We start from the raw sequence: 19,558 nt of genomic DNA, 5'->3' as shown, positions 1-19,558 counted from the left end.
GCTGTAAAGGTTACAAAGATGATTGTGTCCCCTCAGATGTCTGAGAGGACGACTCTATATTTCTGAATGGTCGTTGATGCTTTTAGCTTGTAGAAAATCTTCTAAACGAATAGATGTTATTTATTTTAGTACACAGAGAACAAAATGCTACGAAGAGACAAAGATCCCGCTGAGCAACAGTTCAATAAGAACAGAAGAAATCAAGCTTAGCATCAAAATGTGTCGATTTAATGAAGCATCAGCTTTCTGAAACCGGAAGCTCTTCTTCAAACAATAGAAACAGAAGGTTAGTTTATGGTTAGCACTATTGGAATATAAGCTGAACAAAGAACAACAGACGAAATGCACATTTAGAGCCCAATGATCGAGGGTCACCGACGCTTTTCTGGACTGGAAAACTAATTTTACTTCAGCCGGATTCTCATGGAGCCGAGGAGGAACCCAGTACACGTTGGAGCAGATATGAATCACGGGGCGGATTCATGCATATCCGTGAATGAGTGTGCACCTCTGAGTCTGTCCACGGCTCATCTCTAATTTTGCTGCAGCAAACTGCATAATATTTTGGGTACCCCGTTATGGCTGCATGCTTAAGCACCTCTACTGGTTGCGGTGACTCCCACTTTCTTAAAACACATTTTATTTCCCGCTTTATACTCACTGCTGAGTGCATCGCTGACCCCCAGATCGAGAAACGGAGTGGCAGTGGTGTTTGGCTAATAGCTAACGGAACCACCGGTACACACACTGCTGAGTACGCTGGCAGACACCTTGAGGTGAGTTTAATTTCGCTTTTGGCAAGATTGTATAAAATGTCTTACACAACAACTTTGAGCCGATTGCCTGCATACCTCGCCGCTTGTTTTTGATTTTCAATGAAGTGTGTTTGACGACAAATTGTCAGTTGATGCATTAATGTTTATTACTTTAATGGTCCAGCTGGTAAAAGTGGAGCTCATTTTAATGACTTTGTACTTCTAGTTTAGTTGTTTAATAATGCATAATTATTATTATATTAGTTCATATATTTTGTATTAACAGTTCAAATGAACCAAAGCTGTCATAAATGTAGTGGAGTTTAAAAAAAAAGTACAAGTAGCAGAAAAATGAAAATACAGGATACTATATATATATATATATATATATATATATATATATATATATATATATATATATATATATATATATATATATATATATATATATATATATATATATACACACACACAATACAGTATCTCAGGATTGTACTCAAGTACAGTAAGTAGATGTTCCCTCCCCCACTGATAGATTAAATATATAATTAATAAAAACAGAACAGACATTAAACCGATTAAAGCAACGAGTGAAAGCTGTATACAAGCTTATAACAAATCTACCTAATATACAAACATGACCTACAGCTGCACACTATATGCATATAATATACAAACCACTGTGTGTGTGTGTGTGTGTGTGTATATACAGTATATATGAAATGAGATGCAGTGGTGTCTTTGTCTCACCTTCAGATGCTGCTGCAGTGTTTCCTCCCGTCTGAGGCAGCAGGATGAAACGCTGAAGCTTTACCTGGCTTTACTCGCCGAAGCTCCGCCCCTCCAGGTGTGTGACAGGACGGCGGGTAACGAGACAGGACCGAACACGCCGCGTCGTTTCTCGTGAGTATAAAACATTCGATTCTTTGAGTTTGTTAAATGATGGAACATTAAACACGGCGTGATGGAGCTGAGAGGAAACCGATCACTGATTTGTTTGTTAAGAGAGAACAACACGAGCTCCCTGTTGACATTTTTCCTCCTGTTTTCAGCATCAGATCAGGTGCGAGTGTAAATCTGCTCTTTGGAGTCATATTTGTTGCTGCAGTCGAAACATCAAAGAGCATCGACTGATAGAAATGAGTGTTTGCAGTTTCCTCTTCCTAAATCCAGTGTTTCCAGATGAAAGACATCAGCGACACACACCCTTCCTGTCAGCCTCTCATCACACAACACACTCTGATGACTGTTTACACACACACACACACACACACACACACACACCTGTAACCTGAGAGTTACCTGCAGTGAACTGAACAGTTCATACGCAACAGTTTCTCTTCTTGTGATTAAGAAAAAAAGACTTCAGAAATCACAACTTCATACACATTTACTAAACTTATTTATGCTCATCTCTTAGTTACAATAATAACAACATTTTATTTATGGAGCATTTTTAAAGACCAGGTAGGTAAATTATTCATCATTTATGTATTTTCAATCACTTCATGTCCATGGTATAATACCCATAATATAATGTCCACAATATCATGTCCACAACACCCAGGAGACCAGGAGGGTCACAATCATCAGTTTGGAGGACCTGGACTTCTTTGAGTTCCTGGGTGGCGTCCTGGAAAGGGCGCCGACTGGGGACTCAGTGCTGCTGAGGTACTTCAACCTACAACGATGGAGAAACCTGGAAGGGGGGGGGGGGGGTTTAGGAGCACCAGCCTGCCTGATCTGAGTCGTGTCCAAAGGGGCCAGCTGAGGTGGTTCTGACATGATCAGGGTGCCGCCTCCTTTTTTATTTTATTTATTTATTTATTTTTTTTGTTGAGGTTGTTCCGGGGACATGCAACTGGTAGGAGACCCCGGGGTAGACCCAGAACACGCTGGAAGGACTTTATATCTCGTCTGGCCTCGATTGAAGTCCACAATATTGTGACCATGTAATATAAAATACTGAAAAATAAGTAACTTAAATGTGCTTCCAATACCTTCAACATTATTTAAAATCACATGGACACGCATCAAAACACACACCTGCTGTCCAAAATAAAAGTACAACACAAACAGAACTGATGCTAACAGAAAAAATAACATATCCCGGAAAAACATCTGAGAAAACAGCCGAGACGAGGATGTTCCTTTTGCTCCGACCAGCTGTTTTTTTTTGTTATCTCCCTAAATATTCAATTGAATTCATATTGGAACACCTAACATGGCCTTTGGGACAACAAGAAAAGAGATGGTGCAGGAACGTTGACACGTGGCACTTAAAATACTCGAAGCATCAGGTGTGTGACAGCTTTTCTTCATATTTATTTATACTGTGATATTGTACTACTAAAGTATACTCCATTTTTTGTCGTGACCTGTGGCTGATGTTGTCATATATACCCATAACTTTTGAACGCTTTGAAAGAGAGTCATTTTCTAAAACTCTACGCAAAGCGGGGTTGAACCACGGCCCTCTGGATGTGCTCGTCCTCCAAAATCGCTCCGTGCTTTCTCATCAGAGACCAAAACAAAGAGTATAGTACTGCAGTTTTTTGCCAAGAAAAACGTGGTTTTGTAGTAAAACTTGGAGTATTCTTCTAGATATGATCTTAGTTCATGTATAATTGTGTTTTGCAGTGTGTAAAATGGCTCCCATGGTTGTTTCGCCCAGAATCTCTTTGTTACACAGGTATTGTTTTTATTTTTTATTCGTTTCGCAAAAGTAAACATGTCTGTCCCACAGAGGGTCCCCTAAATAGGGGACCCTAGACATTAAAAGAGCTATTTCAGCACTCCAAGTACTAAAACAACACCCAAATCAACACTGATCAACTCAAAATATTTAACACTGGACAATTAACACCAATTAACACTACCAATTTTGCGTTGCAGACAATCTGCACCTCAGAGTTCAAAGACAAAGTGTCACAATAATGTGAACATAAACATAAAAAATACCACGACAAACATCTTCATGTTTATGATTGTAATACTTATTAAAACATCAGTCACAGATTAAAAAACAGGGTTTGTTGTTATAAAGATGCAATTAAACACCAGGTGCAGCGGAGCTTTCTGTTTATAACGTGATAATAAATTATTTCCTGCAGAGCGCATGTCAGGACAGGGGGGAAGGAGTGTCTCGCGCACACGTCTTCAAGGACTCGCAGCTTCACACACCGAGCCGCATGACACATCCACGCTCCCCCCCCCCCCCCCCCACACACACAATGTTTGATGGCAACATCATCGTAAACATCACTCTGTGAGTCAACAACAAACAGTAACACCGGGATATGTATTATTTTTTACAGATGTTTTGTCATGTTTTATTTGAAGTCCATTTAATATTTATGACATCTTGACTTTGTGGTATTTATATTTTCTACATATTCATTCAGTTTCTGATTCTTTACAAAATACACCCACTAAAAAACAACAACATATAAATATGATCACCGCCGAATATCAACCCAGCTGCTGCAGTATCTCACTTTTATGTCCTGTCATTCACTTCACGTTTAGTTGTATTAAACAAACAACGAGCAGCCGTCTTCAGTGTGTCCTCTGATTGTTCCGTCTCATCTCTGACACTTTTAATATTTGTTTTGTTCACCTGTACAGAGCTCGTGAACTGACCTGGTGTCGGTGTGTTTTTATCTTTCCGTGTTTAGTGGCCCCTCATCAGGCCGGCTGTCAGCAGCCTGATCCATCCGACAGCAGGAAGGTTCCCAGGTAGTAAAAAGAGGCGGTGAGGCCGGTTAAGTCCCCCCCACCTATTGTTGGGTGGGCCTCGCCCCACCAGCCTCAGAGTGTGGGAAAGCTAATCCTGCCCGGGACTCATGGCTTTGTGATGCTAATGTGGCTCCTATAAATAGAGGAGGGGGCTCCTCGGGGTCCCCATCACTGCTCGCTCTGCTCTCGGACCAACAAATGGCTCCGAGCAACACCAGAGACTCTCCCATCTCAATGCCGTCCACCAGAGACAGACACAAAGTAAGTCCTGCTTCTCTTCCGTCCGACGGCACTTCATATATTTTTTGTTTCTTCTCTCTGCGGCTCTTCTGACCCAGCTCCCCTTCCCTCATTGTTCTGTCCCCCCTAACAGCTGAGGAAGCCGGCGGTGGAGAAGATGCGCAGAGATCGCATCAACGGCTGCATCGAGCAGCTCAAGGTCCTGCTGGAGGAGGAGTTCCACGAGCGGGACCCCAACGCCAAGCTGGAGAAGGCCGACGTCCTGGAGATGACGGTGGGGTTCCTGAAGCGGCAGCTGAGGCTGCGTCCTCGGGTCTCGGTCGATCACGTGGCGGCTCACGGTGACGGCTACTCCCGCTGCTGGGAGGAGACGCTGCACTTCCTCTCCACCGGCTCCCCGGAGGAGGCGACACCTCCGCTGCGTCTCCGGAACACGCACGACGCGCCGGCCCTCTCCACGCACGGCCACGTCCAGGCTGCAGCGAAGCCGCCGGCGCCGCCCTGCACCGACAGGGCGGTGTGGAGGCCCTGGTAGTGGAGCTGGATCAACACCCGGATGGACGTTCACCATCTCCAAGTATGGAATATTTCTATCGCTCCACTGTTTGAGTTCCTCCTCTGAGGAGCTGCTGAGTGTTTACAAAGTGAAAGCTGTTGGACTCCTGTGGAGTCTACTTCATGGTACTGAATCAATGTGCTGCATAATGTGGTGTTTTATCTTCCATGTGAAGTCTGACTGTCACCTTTTATAAAGGAATTCAATACATTCTGTTATTGACACTAAATATGTGAATAAATTCATATTCGATCTTTAAATCGTTGACTTGCTGTCCGTTTTTATGAATGCTCATCACATAAACAACTTGTCAGCTGATGGAGGGTCATAACAAATGTTTGAGTCTCTTCATGAAATGTAGTCCACACACACATTTATAAATTAAATCGTAGGAAAATAATAGAAACAAAACAGATCAGATCGTTGATGATTATATATGAAAATATGGATTTGATCAATCACACTTTAATTAATTCATGAATTTATCAATTATTGAATTAATCCCTTGTGTGTTATAGTTAGTCAACACTCTCATGTTCATATATATATATATATATATATATATATATATATATATATATATATATATATATGTATATATATATATATATATATGTATATATATATGAATATGAGAGGTATGAAAATGTGCAGGTCACTGCAAGTGTGCAAAAACAAAAACAAAAATATGTGAACAAGTTAAAGTGAAGCCAGAATTGTGAGTATTTCCTTCTCCTCTTTGAAACCTCCTTTGTTATTATCGTGTGCTTGACGTGTGCTGCCCGGATGAACGTGTGATAATCTCGTGTGTATATTTAGAGCAGACTAAACGGACTGCGTGCCGTCACGCGTGCAGTGAGAGAGCGAGAGAGAGGGGGGGGGGGTACCTGACCCTCCCCCAGATGCTGAGCTGCTGCCTCCTGTGTGGAGTCTGCCTCTGCACAGCTTTCCCACACTCCCCGGTACAAAGGACGTGTGCCGTGTTAAACTGCCCCCCCCCCCCCCTTCATCATCCCCTGTGCGCACTAATCTGGAGGGAGAAGTCGCCTCTATTATTATCTGCATGATGTTTGACAGACTTAAAGGATCAGCGCTTGAAAGTAACTATTTACACAAGTACTGGACTTAATGTATATCTGAATGTATATCAGTGTTGTACTCATTTTATCAGTGTAGTACACAGTATATAATTGTAGTACACATATCAGTGTGGTACACACTATATCAGTGTAGTACAGTACATAAGTGTAGTACAAAGTACATATGTGTGTGTACTACACATATATATACTGTGTACTACAGTATATATGTGTAGTACACAGTATATGATGCAGCTATAGTAAAGCCAAAATGAAAAAGATTCAGGTGGCATTTAATGAAGCTTTTAGAATCTTGCTCAAGCTTCCAAGATGGACATGTGAGTCATGTGTTTGAGTCGTAATGTTCCCACCTTCCATGTGTTGAGGAATTTTATTTACAAATTTAAATGTCGGTTAAATGACTCAGAAAATGTAATTATAAAAGCCTTAACTGATCCAACACAAAGTGACACAAGATATACTTCTTGTTTCTGGAAACATTGGAACAAATGTCTGTATGTTTTCAACAACGAGTGACTTTTTTTAAACTGCAATGATTACACTTGTGTCTTGGTGTCCTCGTATTGTATTTCATATATTGTTGTTATATTTGTTTGTTTTTTTGATGCTATATGGACTCAAGTCTGAAATAAAAGTTGATTTTTATATATGTGTAGTACACAGTATATCAGTGTACAGCAGACCAGTGTGGAGGTGGGAACTGTCTGCCCTGCGTCAGATGTCAGCAGGTGTGTCCTCTCAGGTGAGAGCAGATGGGTTTACACACTGAGCAAACACACACACACACACACACAGACACACACACACACACACACACACACACACACACACACACACACACACACACACTGAAAACTGGTTCATTTAACGTTACTGTTTAAAAATATTTTTTATTTCATTAGCTTACTTTCATCCTTATATACAGTATATTGTTAAAGAAAACATCAGGATCCATCTATATATATATATATATATATATATATATATATATAGTCATGTTTTTGAGCCTTAAATATTACACTGCAGGTAACTTGCATCAAATAAGTGTAGTGCAGTAAAAAGTAGAAGTAGAATGTGTCATGTAATGAAAATAAAGTACTTAAATGCATTTAGTTACTTCTCACTACTTTTAACCAATGTCAGTTTTTTTTGTGCATATTAACCCCAAAGACATATTTCAGAGTTAAAAGTTCTTTAATGAGTTAAAACCCTGAATAACGTTAAGTTGTTTTCCTTCAAACTGACAAAGATGCAGAAAAACATTCACGTACAATATAAACTGATTCAACTGTTTCATCTTTTAAATCTATACATCTACTGAGCTCATCTATTCATTTAACTTGAAATGTTGAAACGTTTTATTTAGTGTGGACCTTTATTGAACCAGGTGAGTCCTATCTGCAGCTATCCACCGATTAAAAACGACCCCCCCCCCCCCCCCCGGCAGCAGATCGACGCTTACTGTCCTCGTTTTGTCGATTTGACAACATTTGCGAAAGAACGACGGTCCTCAGAATGAAAGACAACACAGATAAAAAAATTTCAACAACGTAAAAATGTTTATTTTGAAATTCCTTAATTCAAAGAAAATAGACTTTTACTTTTCCACAGGAAACATGTTTGTTTTCACATTCAGTCACTTTAACAGGTAACCAGGGCAACACACGGTGTCGAACGAGTCACCTCACAGACCATAATGATCTCACAGCCTTTATTAAAGGCGCTCAGACACACAAACACAAACACGCCAACGCAGTGATGACGAGGCTTTGGTTGGCTTAGCAACCGTCCACATGAAGACACTGTTCACATTACATTACAATCATTTCGCAAACGCTTTTATCCAAAGCGACTTACAATTCAGATTCTATCACATTATACACCGTAGGCACAGCTACGGGACCAATTTTTGGGGTTCAGTGTCTTGCTCAAGGACACATCGACATGCGACTAGCGGAGCCGGAGATCGAACCGCTGACTCTCTGATTGAAGGATGGCCCTACTCTCTCCTCAGCACAGTCGCCACATGAAGACACACGACGACACATTAAGACACATGACGACACCGTTTACATGACAACACATGACGAAACATGACGACACATGAAGACACACGACGACACCGTTCATATGACGACACATGACGACACCGTTCACATGACGACACATGACGACACGTTCACATGACGACACACGACGACACCGTTCACATGACGACACACAACGACACCGTTCACATGACGACACACGACGACACCGTTCACATGACGACACAGTTCACATGACGACACACGACGACACCGTTCACATGACGACACACGACGACACCGTTCACATGACGACACACGACGACACCGTTCACATGACGACACACGACGACACCGTTCACATGACGACACAGTTCACATGACGACACCGTTCACATGACGACACATGACGACACCGTTCACATGACGACACAGTTCACATGACGACACACGACGACACAGTTCACATGACGACACACGACGACACCGTTCACATGACGACACATGACGACACCGTTCACATGACGACACATGACGACACCGTTCACATGACGACACACGACGACACCGTTCACATGACGACACATGACGACACCGTTCACATGACGACACCGTTCACATGACGACACGACGACACATGACGACACATGACGAAACATGACGACACATGAAGACACACTACGACACCGTTCATATGACGACACATGAAGACACATGACGACACCGTTCACATGACGACACGACGACATCGTTCACATGACGACACATGACGACACGTTCACATGACGACACACGACGACACCGTTCACATGACGACACACGACGACACCGTTCACATGACGACACACAACGACACCGTTCACATGACGACACACGACGACACCGTTCACATGACGACACAGTTCACATGACGACACACGACGACACCGTTCACATGACGACACACGACGACACCGTTCACATGACGACACACGACGACACCGTTCACATGACGACACACGACGACACCGTTCACATGACGACACAGTTCACATGACGACACCGTTCACATGACGACACACGACGACACCGTTCACATGACGACACAGTTCACATGACGACACACGACGACACCGTTCACATGACGACACACAACGACACCGTTCACATGACGACACACGACGACACCGTTCACATGACGACACACGACGACACCGTTCACATGACGACACAGTTCACATGACGACACCGTTCACATGACGACACACGACGACACCGTTCACATGACGACACAGTTCACATGACGACACACGACGACACAGTTCACATGACGACACACGACGACACCGTTCACATGACGACACATGACGACACCGTTCACATGACGACACATGACGACACCGTTCACATGACGACACACGACGACACCGTTCACATGACGACACATGACGACACCGTTCACATGACGACACACGACGACACCGTTCACATGACGACACAGTTCACATGACGACACACGACGACACAGTTCACATGACGACACACGACGACACCGTTCACATGACGACACATGACGACACCGTTCACATGACGACACATGACGACACCGTTCACATGACGACACACGACGACACCGTTCACATGACGACACATGACGACACCGTTCACATGACGACACATGACGACACCGTTCACATGACGACACCGTTCACATGACGACACGACGACACATGACGACACATGACGAAACATGACGACACATGAAGACACACTACGACACCGTTCATATGACGACACATGAAGACACATGACGACACCGTTCACATGACGACACACGACGACACCGTTCACATGACGACACATGACGACACCGTTCACATGACGACACATGACGACACCGTTCACATGACGACACGACGACACATGAAGACACATGACGACACCGTTCACATGACGACACATGACGAAACATGACGACACACGACGACACCGTTCACATGACGACACACGACGACACCGTTCACATGACGACACACGACGACACCGTTCACATGAAGACACACAACGACACCGTTCACATGACTACACACGACGACACCGTTCACATGACGACACACGACGACACCGTTCACATGACTACACACGACGACAGCAGGATAAAGTAATTCAAATTAGCTTCAACATTGAAAGTCTGCTTCAGTGTTGATGAATAATTAATAACCCAATCATATAACACACATTATAACACCAACACCGGTCTGCTTTAATCAAAACCCTGAAAGACTAAATGAGCCGAATATCTCAGAGAGATCTGGAGGGAAAAATAATCAATAAAACACATTTACCCAGAGTCCTCTGAGAAGGCACACTTCTATTGTCTGCCCCGCCATCCTCCTCATCCTCCTCATCCTCCTCTTCGTTCACTCGCCTCTTTTGGAGAATATGTGATAAATGGGAAAGAGAGTAGGAGGTTGGGATCCTGCTCACACACTAAAGTATAGGACCTCCAGTCAATAGAGCGGGTTCGGGTTTCTCCTCCTCCTCCTCCTCCTGCAGCCCCTCAACATAAACCAAACATGTGGTGCAAAACATACTCACACCATCTACAGTGACAACTACAAAAATACAGTGTAAGTCTTGCGTTTAATGTCTTTATTCAACTTTAAATGTTGATTCAAATTGGATGCTCAAACTGACACGAGGAGTAAAGAACGTTTTCAGCATGAGATGTTGTTGGAATGGAGAGTATTAGATATTAGTACTCTCATTGACCAGTGTGGAACTTGATTAATACTCTTATTTGTTGTATTTGATACCTAAAAGTCGTTTTTTTTGGACTAACTTTCTGATTAAACAGCTACAACATGCAAATGTGAAACATCCTGCAGGTTTAAGTTTGATTTCATGAATTACACTTTTTGACTTTTTGGGAAAATAAAGCAGCAGTAAATGAAAATACTCAAGTGAAGTACTAGTACCTGAAAATCTGGAAAATTGGAAGAAAGCAGTTTGACAATGAGAATATACTTTGAAGCTGAGAAAACGTGTACTTTTACTTAAGTAGGATGTTGAAGAATTACCTCCTTTTTAACCGGGACGCTGCATCTCTTTGTGTTTAGATCCATGTGGTGACGTGAGGATGTGAGATGGTTGACGTGTGTCGATGACCGTGGAGGTGCAGAAGGAGGCAGATGGTGGAATCTTTTCTCCTCTCTGGTGCTCAGGATGCATCTCTTACAAGTGAGTCATGACACAATATGCAGATGAGAAACACATAAACACCCCCCCCCCCCCCATTCAGTCAGAGATGGCCCCCCCATTCTGCATGAGAGCCTTTACTTGTGGTACTTTAAGTACGATTTGATTGCAGGACTTTCACTTGTGACAGATTATTTTAAATGATATTAAACAAGTGGTGGACACTTTACAACATGTCTTCATCTTTTAACTTGATGTGTTGAACTTGTTAGTAATCGGCTGCTCATAACGTCTGTCTGTCCTTCCGTCTCTCTGTCTGTCTGACTGTCTCTGTCCCTCCGTCCCTCTGTCCTTAAGACCGTCCATCTGACTGTCCATCTCTCAGTCTCTCTGTCCCTGTCGAAGTAAACACTACAGAATGGACAATCCCCCCCCCGACCTAAAGTCAAGTTTTCCCGCCATGAGAGTCTTTTCTGTGACGACGTGCCTCTGGATCCAGGATCAGGGGTCAGGCTGCAGCTCCTCATTGAGCCCCCTAACCCTAACCCCCCCCCCCCTCTCAAGAATGCCTTGTACTCGGTCGGGAGATGGTGATCTGGACGTGTCTCTAACTACGTCATGTACTTTACATCCTGTCATGTAGCTGCTCAGTGTTACCTGTTGGGGGGGGGGGGGGATGTCTCACCTGTCACCCGTCACAGCAGTTAGTTCATTATCAATTCAAACGTTTGAAGAGAACTTGGATATTATGTAGCACACCTGACTTTATTATATTATCATCTACGCCAGGAGAACCACGCGACCCCTCCCGCGTGTGTGCGCGCGCATCCGTGAGTGACTGAGTGTGCACGTTTGCGTCTGTCCACGGCCAAATATCACATTCTGCCGCGACAGACTGCGCAATACCTTTGGCACCTAAGTCATGGCCGCTTGCTCAAAAGACCTCTCGTTGGTGCATGTGACTCAACACCTTTTATTACCTGTTTTAGTCTTTACTCTGTCCAATATTGGCTCTTTTAATTATCAGGGCTTTTACTTGTAAGAGAGTAGAAATACTTGTATCCGTATTATATTGATATGACATATGATATCGTTTTAAAATTTTGGATTTCGTAAAATGGCACAAGTGCCGGCTTCTGCTAGTTTTAAAGGCGGCATTACAGTAACGGGATGCAATTTATCTCAACTTACCAGACTGTTCTACTCTTTAATCTTAGTCATTATGACATCACTAATGATTGGTAATCACAAATCTCCACAAAAAACTTGTTACTTGGTTCTTGTTACAAAAAACATTTTGTAACAAGAACCAATGGTCAATCCTACAAATATATATCGTTGATATTTGGTGAAAATATTGTGATATAGAGGGAAGTAGTATTTGTATCTTAGTGCTTCTTGCACAATATGTAGTTTAATCAGATGACATTATCACCGCTTCTGTCTTTGAGAGTTCTTTATTTTTGGCGGGAGTTTGGTGTCGGCAGAGTAAAACATGTCATCAGCGAGTGAAAGGTCCAGCTGCTGCTCGAAGCACAAAGACTTTCCTCACACACACACACACACACACACACCATTCAGAGCCGACAACTGGGAAGCGTGTGTCCCAGTTTCCCTTGCGCTTTATTGCCTGTAAGTGCGTCCGTATGGTAATAAGTGGCTTAGCATTTCCATGTGAATATGGCAGCTATATGCGACGGTAAAAGCGCTAGATATCCGACCGTTGAACTTGTGTCGATCTGTTCACTGAGTTTCGTCGGTGAGAAAAAAAATGCCATTTGAAGCGTGCGAGCACACTAATTATTGTCTTGCTTCCATTCTCGGTGTGTGACAATGCATTCCTCCTCCTCCTCCTCCTTCTCCTCCTCCTCCTCCTGATCTTTGACTTAAGTAAATACATCACAATGTGTTACAAGTAAATGTTCTGCACTGAAGTGTTGCTAAAGTAAAAGTACACAAGTATTATGTTGAAACATATGGAAGCAAAGAAAGATTTGATTATTAGAAACCACTAAATACTTTATTGTGAAATTTTAACTCCTCTCAATTTAAAGCGCTGATACATTTTACTTTGAAAATCATCATCCTGAACTTCCCTCTTTGATTAAGAAACAAGACTTCAAAGAATTGATGATGTGTGTTTGATAGAAACACTTTAAACTCTAACATACGATGCTACCAGTGATAATCAGTCAATCAGACCTCTGCTGTCGTTATGTAACGTGGAAACATGATATTGGAGAATTTTGAAGTTTCACAGCACAAGTTTAATGTTTTAACTTGATGGTTTTCAAAGTAAAGTATTAATTAATATTTAATCGTGTTTGTAAGAATAGAATGATTTTGATCTTTGATCTTTGATCACAGTAACAGTAAACTGTAAAGCTCCATGAAGGTGAAAATGTTCCTGAAGCAGATGAAATGAGGTAAAACCTGTTAAGCAGTGAGCTGTAGAGGTGTGGTAGGTGTTTGTGGAGTGAAACACACCCCTGTGTTACAGGTGAAGCGTTTATCAGAGGAGTGACAAAGCTCCACCCCTCACCTGACTCACCTGAGACAAACAGTTTGTGATTCTTCCTCACTAAAGAGACACACAGACTGAGAGAGAGACGATCAGATTCACCTTCAGACCAAACTAACAACTTCCTCTGAGTGAGTTCAGCTCCAGGAGAGAAAAGAGGAAAACTACAACACTGCTGCTTCAACCTGCTGATGCTCCACACACTGAATGTGAGTTTGACTAAAAACAGTGAAGTTAGTAGAGGAGGGAGGGGAGCCATGACTGATGTCCTTTCTGTGTTTTCAGCTTCACTCACAGACTAAATGGCTTCCAGATCAGAGGAGGATCTCTGCTGTCCGGTCTGTCATGAAGTCTTTAGAGATCCTGTTCTTCTGTCATGTAGCCACAGCTTCTGTAAAGACTGTCTGAAGAGCTGGTGGAGAGAGAAACCAACTCAGGAGTGTCCACTTTGTAAGAGAAGATCTTCAAAGGAAAGTCTACCTTGTAACCTGGCGTTAAAGAACCTGTGTGAGTCCTTCTTACTGGAGAGAGATCAGAGAGCTTCAGAGCCTCTCTGCAGTCTGCACTCTGAGAAACTCAAACTCTTCTGTCTGGACCATCAGCAGCCAGTGTGTCTCGTCTGCAGAGATTCAGAGAAACACAGCAACCACAGATTCAGACCCATCGATGAAGCTGCTCGACAACACAAGAAGAACCTTCAGCAAACTCTGGAGCCCTTAAAGGAGAAGTTAAAGGTTTATGAAGAAGTTAAAGTGAAGTCTGATCAAACAGCAGAACACATGAAGGTCCAGGCCCGACGCACAGAGAGGCAGATTAAGGATCAGTTTAAGAAGCTTCACCAGTTTCTAGAGGAGGAAGAGGAGGCCAGGATGGCTGCACTGAGGGAGGAAGAGGAGCAGAAGAGTCAGATGATGAAGGAGAAGATGGAGGCTCTGAGCAGAGAGATAGCAGCTCTTTCAGACACAGTCAGAGCCACAGAGGACGAGCTGAGAGCTGAAGACGTCTCATTCCTCAACAACTACAAGGCTGCAGTGGAAAGAGTCCAGCAGCGCCCCCTGCTGGAGGATCCACAGCTGCTCTCAGGAGCTCTGATAGACGAGGCCAAACACCTGGGCAACCTGGCCTTCAACATCTGGAACAAGATGAAGGACATGGTCTCCTACACTCCTGTGATTCTGGACCCAAACACTGCTCATCCAGACCTCATCCTGTCTGAAGATCTGACCAGTGTGAGACGAGGAGAGGAACAGCAGCTTCCTGATAATCCAGAGAGGTTTGATGAATACTTGTCTGTTCTGGGCTCTGAGGGATTTAACTCAGGGACTCACAGCTGGGATGTCGAGGTAGGAGACAGTGCAGCCTGGGCACTGGGTGTGTTAGCAGAGTCTGTCCAGAGGAAGGGACTCATAGAGTCTGGATTATGGAGAATAGTGTTCTATGAAGATAAATACTTTGCATGGTCACCATCAGGTCGACTCACTGTTCTCTTAGTGCAGAAGAAGCTCCAGAGGATCAGAGTGAATCTGGACTGGAACAGAGGAAAGCTGTCGTTCTCTGATCCTGATACTAACACACACATACACACCTTCACACACACTTTCACTGAGAGGATGTTTCCATACATTTACACTTATGATGAAGTGAAGATATCACCACTGAAGGTCTGTGTGTCAAAACAACAGGTCTGATAGAGACTTTAGTCTGAAGGTGGTGATGAGTAAACAACTCTTCACTTCTTAAAAGTGAATATGAGTCCATCAAATCTATTTATGTCGATTGTGTACATGAGAAAACAAATGATGGATTCAGTCTAAACTTTATTGATCTCTGTTTGTCTGTCAGATATTTGCAGCAGCAAACAGTAACAGGAAATAAAGAGTGAAAGAAGAGTAGAGCAGAATAATGAGGTGAACATTCAGTAAAACTGAAAAGTAAAACCTGAGTCTTCAGAGCTGCTTTAACTTCCTGTCTGTTCAACTGAACTTCCTGCTTGATTTTCAAAATAAGATAAACAATCACGCGAACACATGAAAGTAATCTGTGGTTTTAAGTTGCTCTCAATGTTTCACACAGTTCCTACAACAGATTACAGGAAGATAGAAATAGACACAACTAGATCAATTAAACATTTAATGTACATACAACCTGCTGGAATAGACAAGTAAATAAATATAGTGGCAGAAAATTGTATTTGTGTCTTGAAATACATTTGTGTAAAATCAATCATCCATAATTTGAAATGTATCCATGTGTATTCACATTCATACTGTGATATTGGCCTGTATCATTGTCATATGTTATTCACGTGACTGAGACAGGGAGTCTGGCATAGCGGCCTTGGAGCCCGGGTGAAGATAGAGGGAGGATGATGCAGATAAACCAGTAGGGCAAGATCTCTAATGCAGGGGAAGAACGGGAGCCGGTCACTATGACCTGCTGCCAGAGACGACATCAGGAGAAGACGAGTGGGGAAGAAGACTGTGGTTCATCAAAAACAAAAGAAACCTCTGTTGGGACTTGTCCCAGGTACACAGTGTAACTTGTCTGGGTCGCAGGGACAGAGGAGGAGGACATCTCCGAAGAGGGGGTGAAGACTTTGGTAGAATGGTGGTATAAAGAAATGTGCAGCGCTATTGTGAAGTTAGTTGACTCTGGACAGCTCGGTTTACTTGTACTCTGTGTGACACAAATACACCTGCGTGAACTGAAGACAATCCAATCTCTCCTGTGTTCTGTGGGTGTTCGTAAGGTGTTATGTTCCAACAAAAGTCATGAAGTCAAAGAAGCTGATCATGGACATGGGAAAAATACCACAACAATATATTTATATTAAACAGTATAAAATGTCTAAATAAAAAGTGTTTCTGAAAATATTAAGTGAGAATGCAAAGCTGGACTTGAACAGAAGTTGAGGATGAGACTTTTATAAAACAAAGAATCCAACAATGAGAGTAAATCTCATCCTCTCTGTTGGATGTGGCTTAATATGAGATGATTCACACTTTCGTTTGTGTTAAACTTCAAAGTTTATTGGGGAAATGTAAACATGGAAGTGTGATTCTGAACTTAGACAGACAATTTGAACTACAGTTGTAAGGATTACAGGTACTTGTACCCAAAAGCACAACTTAGAGACAAAAATACAAGTTTAGTTCTTTACTTGTGTTCAGGCAGGGTCAAAACCAGGAGGTCAGTCAAACAGGCGAACAAATCCAACAAGGGGCAGGCAAACATCCAAGGTCAAAAACAGGCAGGCAGACCAGGAACAATAGAAAGATACGCTGGAGAACTTGGCAATAACTCACAAGACAATCTGGCAGGGAACAAGTGCAAGTGAGGGGACCTACATAGTGAGGGCTAATGAGGGAATGGGCTGCAGGTGAGATGGGTGTGGAGGACCAGGTGAGGGGAATGAGAGGTGATCGGGTGCGAATGGTAGGATCTGAAATGACAGGAGAGTTAATAAACAAGCAGACAGGATGAAAACAAACTAATATGAAGGGGAATGCGTGACAACAGTACATGAGTTGATTCTAGTCAATGTCTCTCTGGTAAATTATATATTCTCTGAGCTCTTGTGTTAATGGCTCATGAAGTGATTGTGATAAACTCACTCAACCCCACAAACCTTTGACCAGCTGAGGGCTGCAGGGATGAGGATTTTTCATACTGGTTCCCTCCACTAAAATATAACAATGGCTTTGTTTCAATTGGATTTTCTATTATTGCATTGCATTATTCCATGTTGTTTATTATACTTCCACTTCATGTTCAGATAGATAATCTTGCCAAACGATTGTCACGTTTGTGATTTTTGAACGCAACCAGCAGAAGTAAAAATCAAACGTCGGGCTATAAAGGAACTGCACCTCGGTCACATGACTTCACGTCACCACTAAGCTAAGGCGAGGGAACAGGGAAGAAGATGCTGACTCCTCTCCTGGTTTGAGGACTCATTCCTGCAGCACTCTGTGGACAGAAATATTTCAGCCGTTGAACTGAACGGAAAACACAACAGACTGCAACTCTGGAGGGACATTCATTGAGAAAGATGGTCTTCTGTTATATTGTACTGAGCAAAGTGAACATATTGTAAACATTCATGGATCATTTGGGAGGAATGTGACAGTAGATATAAAAACGTCTTTGTATTGAAACTGGGATTTGTGTTATTAAAAATGTATTTGTAGATGTAGAGTTTTGTGAGACTTGGAACTTGTTTTCATAAATGTTTAAAGAAGAAGAATGCAAAGAGTGGAGGAATAAATATTGAATGGGTGATGTGATCGATTATCTACATGAAGCAGGTGGAGCTTGATGCAAAACTACCAACAAGAGAGACAAAACAATAACAAAGATTTAAAATGACCACACAGAGATGCAAAGCACTTGCAGTAAGATACAAAAGGACCAAATAGCAGATGCAAAACAACTACAAAAAGACAACACAAAACGATTACAAAGCGATGAAACCCCCCTAAAGAATCCTCTGAATCTGTGGCTCTTGTTCTCATGTGAGAGGAGGGAGGCTTTTACATGTCGGTGACCAGGGGCCCACTGTCTCATCATCCGTCCATGTTCAGAATTATCAAGTGATCATTTAAGAAAATCCGAATATTTCTTGTTTATATTTTCATGTGGTGTGTTCAGGTGTTCATCCAGTTGGGTCAGAAGCTCCATGTATGTTCATTTCATAAATGACAAGAGAAAAGGAGCATTTGCTACAAATTTACGTATTTGTTTTACCAATATTTGTTAATATTTAGTCAGTCTCCATTTAAAACTGCTCAATTAGCTCCTGTTTGCAATGTACCTGTACAGGCGGATTACTTTGATCCTGAAAAAAAAGTATCGTGCACATTCCCATATTAACTTCCAAGAAAACTGGACCGATGTCTTAGTTCCTGTGAACATTGAGGCAACAGGAGCCCAACAACAAACGGGTTAAAACATGTTCTGAAATATGTCTTTGAAATGTCTTTCGGTCAGACGTTTACGACTCTGTCTGGTGGTCATTCTGTGTCATGACAGATCATTATTGGCTCCATGACCTACAAATAATGGAGATATAAAGAAAACGAGTACAAAACCCTGAGGACTAATAATAATGATAATAATAAAATGTTCCAAACCAGCTTAGATTTCAGAGCGGTTCCCTAAAACAAAAGATATTCAATTTGTACAAAGCATTACCTTCGACTTTACCTTTGAATACTATTGGCAGTATATTACACATAATGGTACATTGTACTGCACATCATTTTCATGACGTATATAATGTCTATAACATATTTTACGTGATAAGATAAAAATGAAAAAGGGAAATTCGGTTGTTGCAGCAACAGAACAAGGACACAAATACAGATAAATAGAGAAAGTTAAATAAATGAATAGAACAGAACAACAATATTACATAGATACGAATATATGGTCAGGTAATCCGT

General features: G+C 42.3%; 2 protein-coding genes across 2 annotated transcripts; both read left to right on the top strand.

Annotated features, from left to right (window-relative positions):
* The first annotated feature begins 289 nt into the window (after positions 1-289).
* On the top strand, positions 290-5,427 carry LOC306797770 (transcription factor HES-5-like). The gene is made up of 4 exons (XM_079297186.1): positions 290-776; positions 1,512-1,658; positions 4,433-4,754; positions 4,867-5,427. Exons 3-4 carry the CDS (start codon positions 4,692-4,694, stop codon positions 5,266-5,268), a joined length of 465 nt encoding a protein of 154 aa, XP_079153312.1. The 5' UTR covers positions 290-776; positions 1,512-1,658; positions 4,433-4,691; the 3' UTR covers positions 5,269-5,427.
* An 8,974-nt stretch (positions 5,428-14,401) lies between these two features.
* LOC306775303 (zinc-binding protein A33-like) lies at positions 14,402-16,302 on the top strand. The gene has a single exon (XM_079265629.1). The coding sequence runs from the start codon at positions 14,417-14,419 to the stop codon at positions 15,800-15,802; it is 1,386 nt and encodes a 461-aa protein (XP_079121755.1). The 5' UTR covers positions 14,402-14,416; the 3' UTR covers positions 15,803-16,302.
* Positions 16,303-19,558: the final 3,256 nt, after the last annotated feature.

Source organism: Melanostigma gelatinosum (assembly GCF_949748355.1).
Source record: "Melanostigma gelatinosum genome assembly, chromosome: 3".
Taxonomy (NCBI): Eukaryota; Metazoa; Chordata; class Actinopteri; order Perciformes; family Zoarcidae; genus Melanostigma; species Melanostigma gelatinosum.
This window is presented reverse-complemented; position numbering and strand designations above follow the sequence as displayed.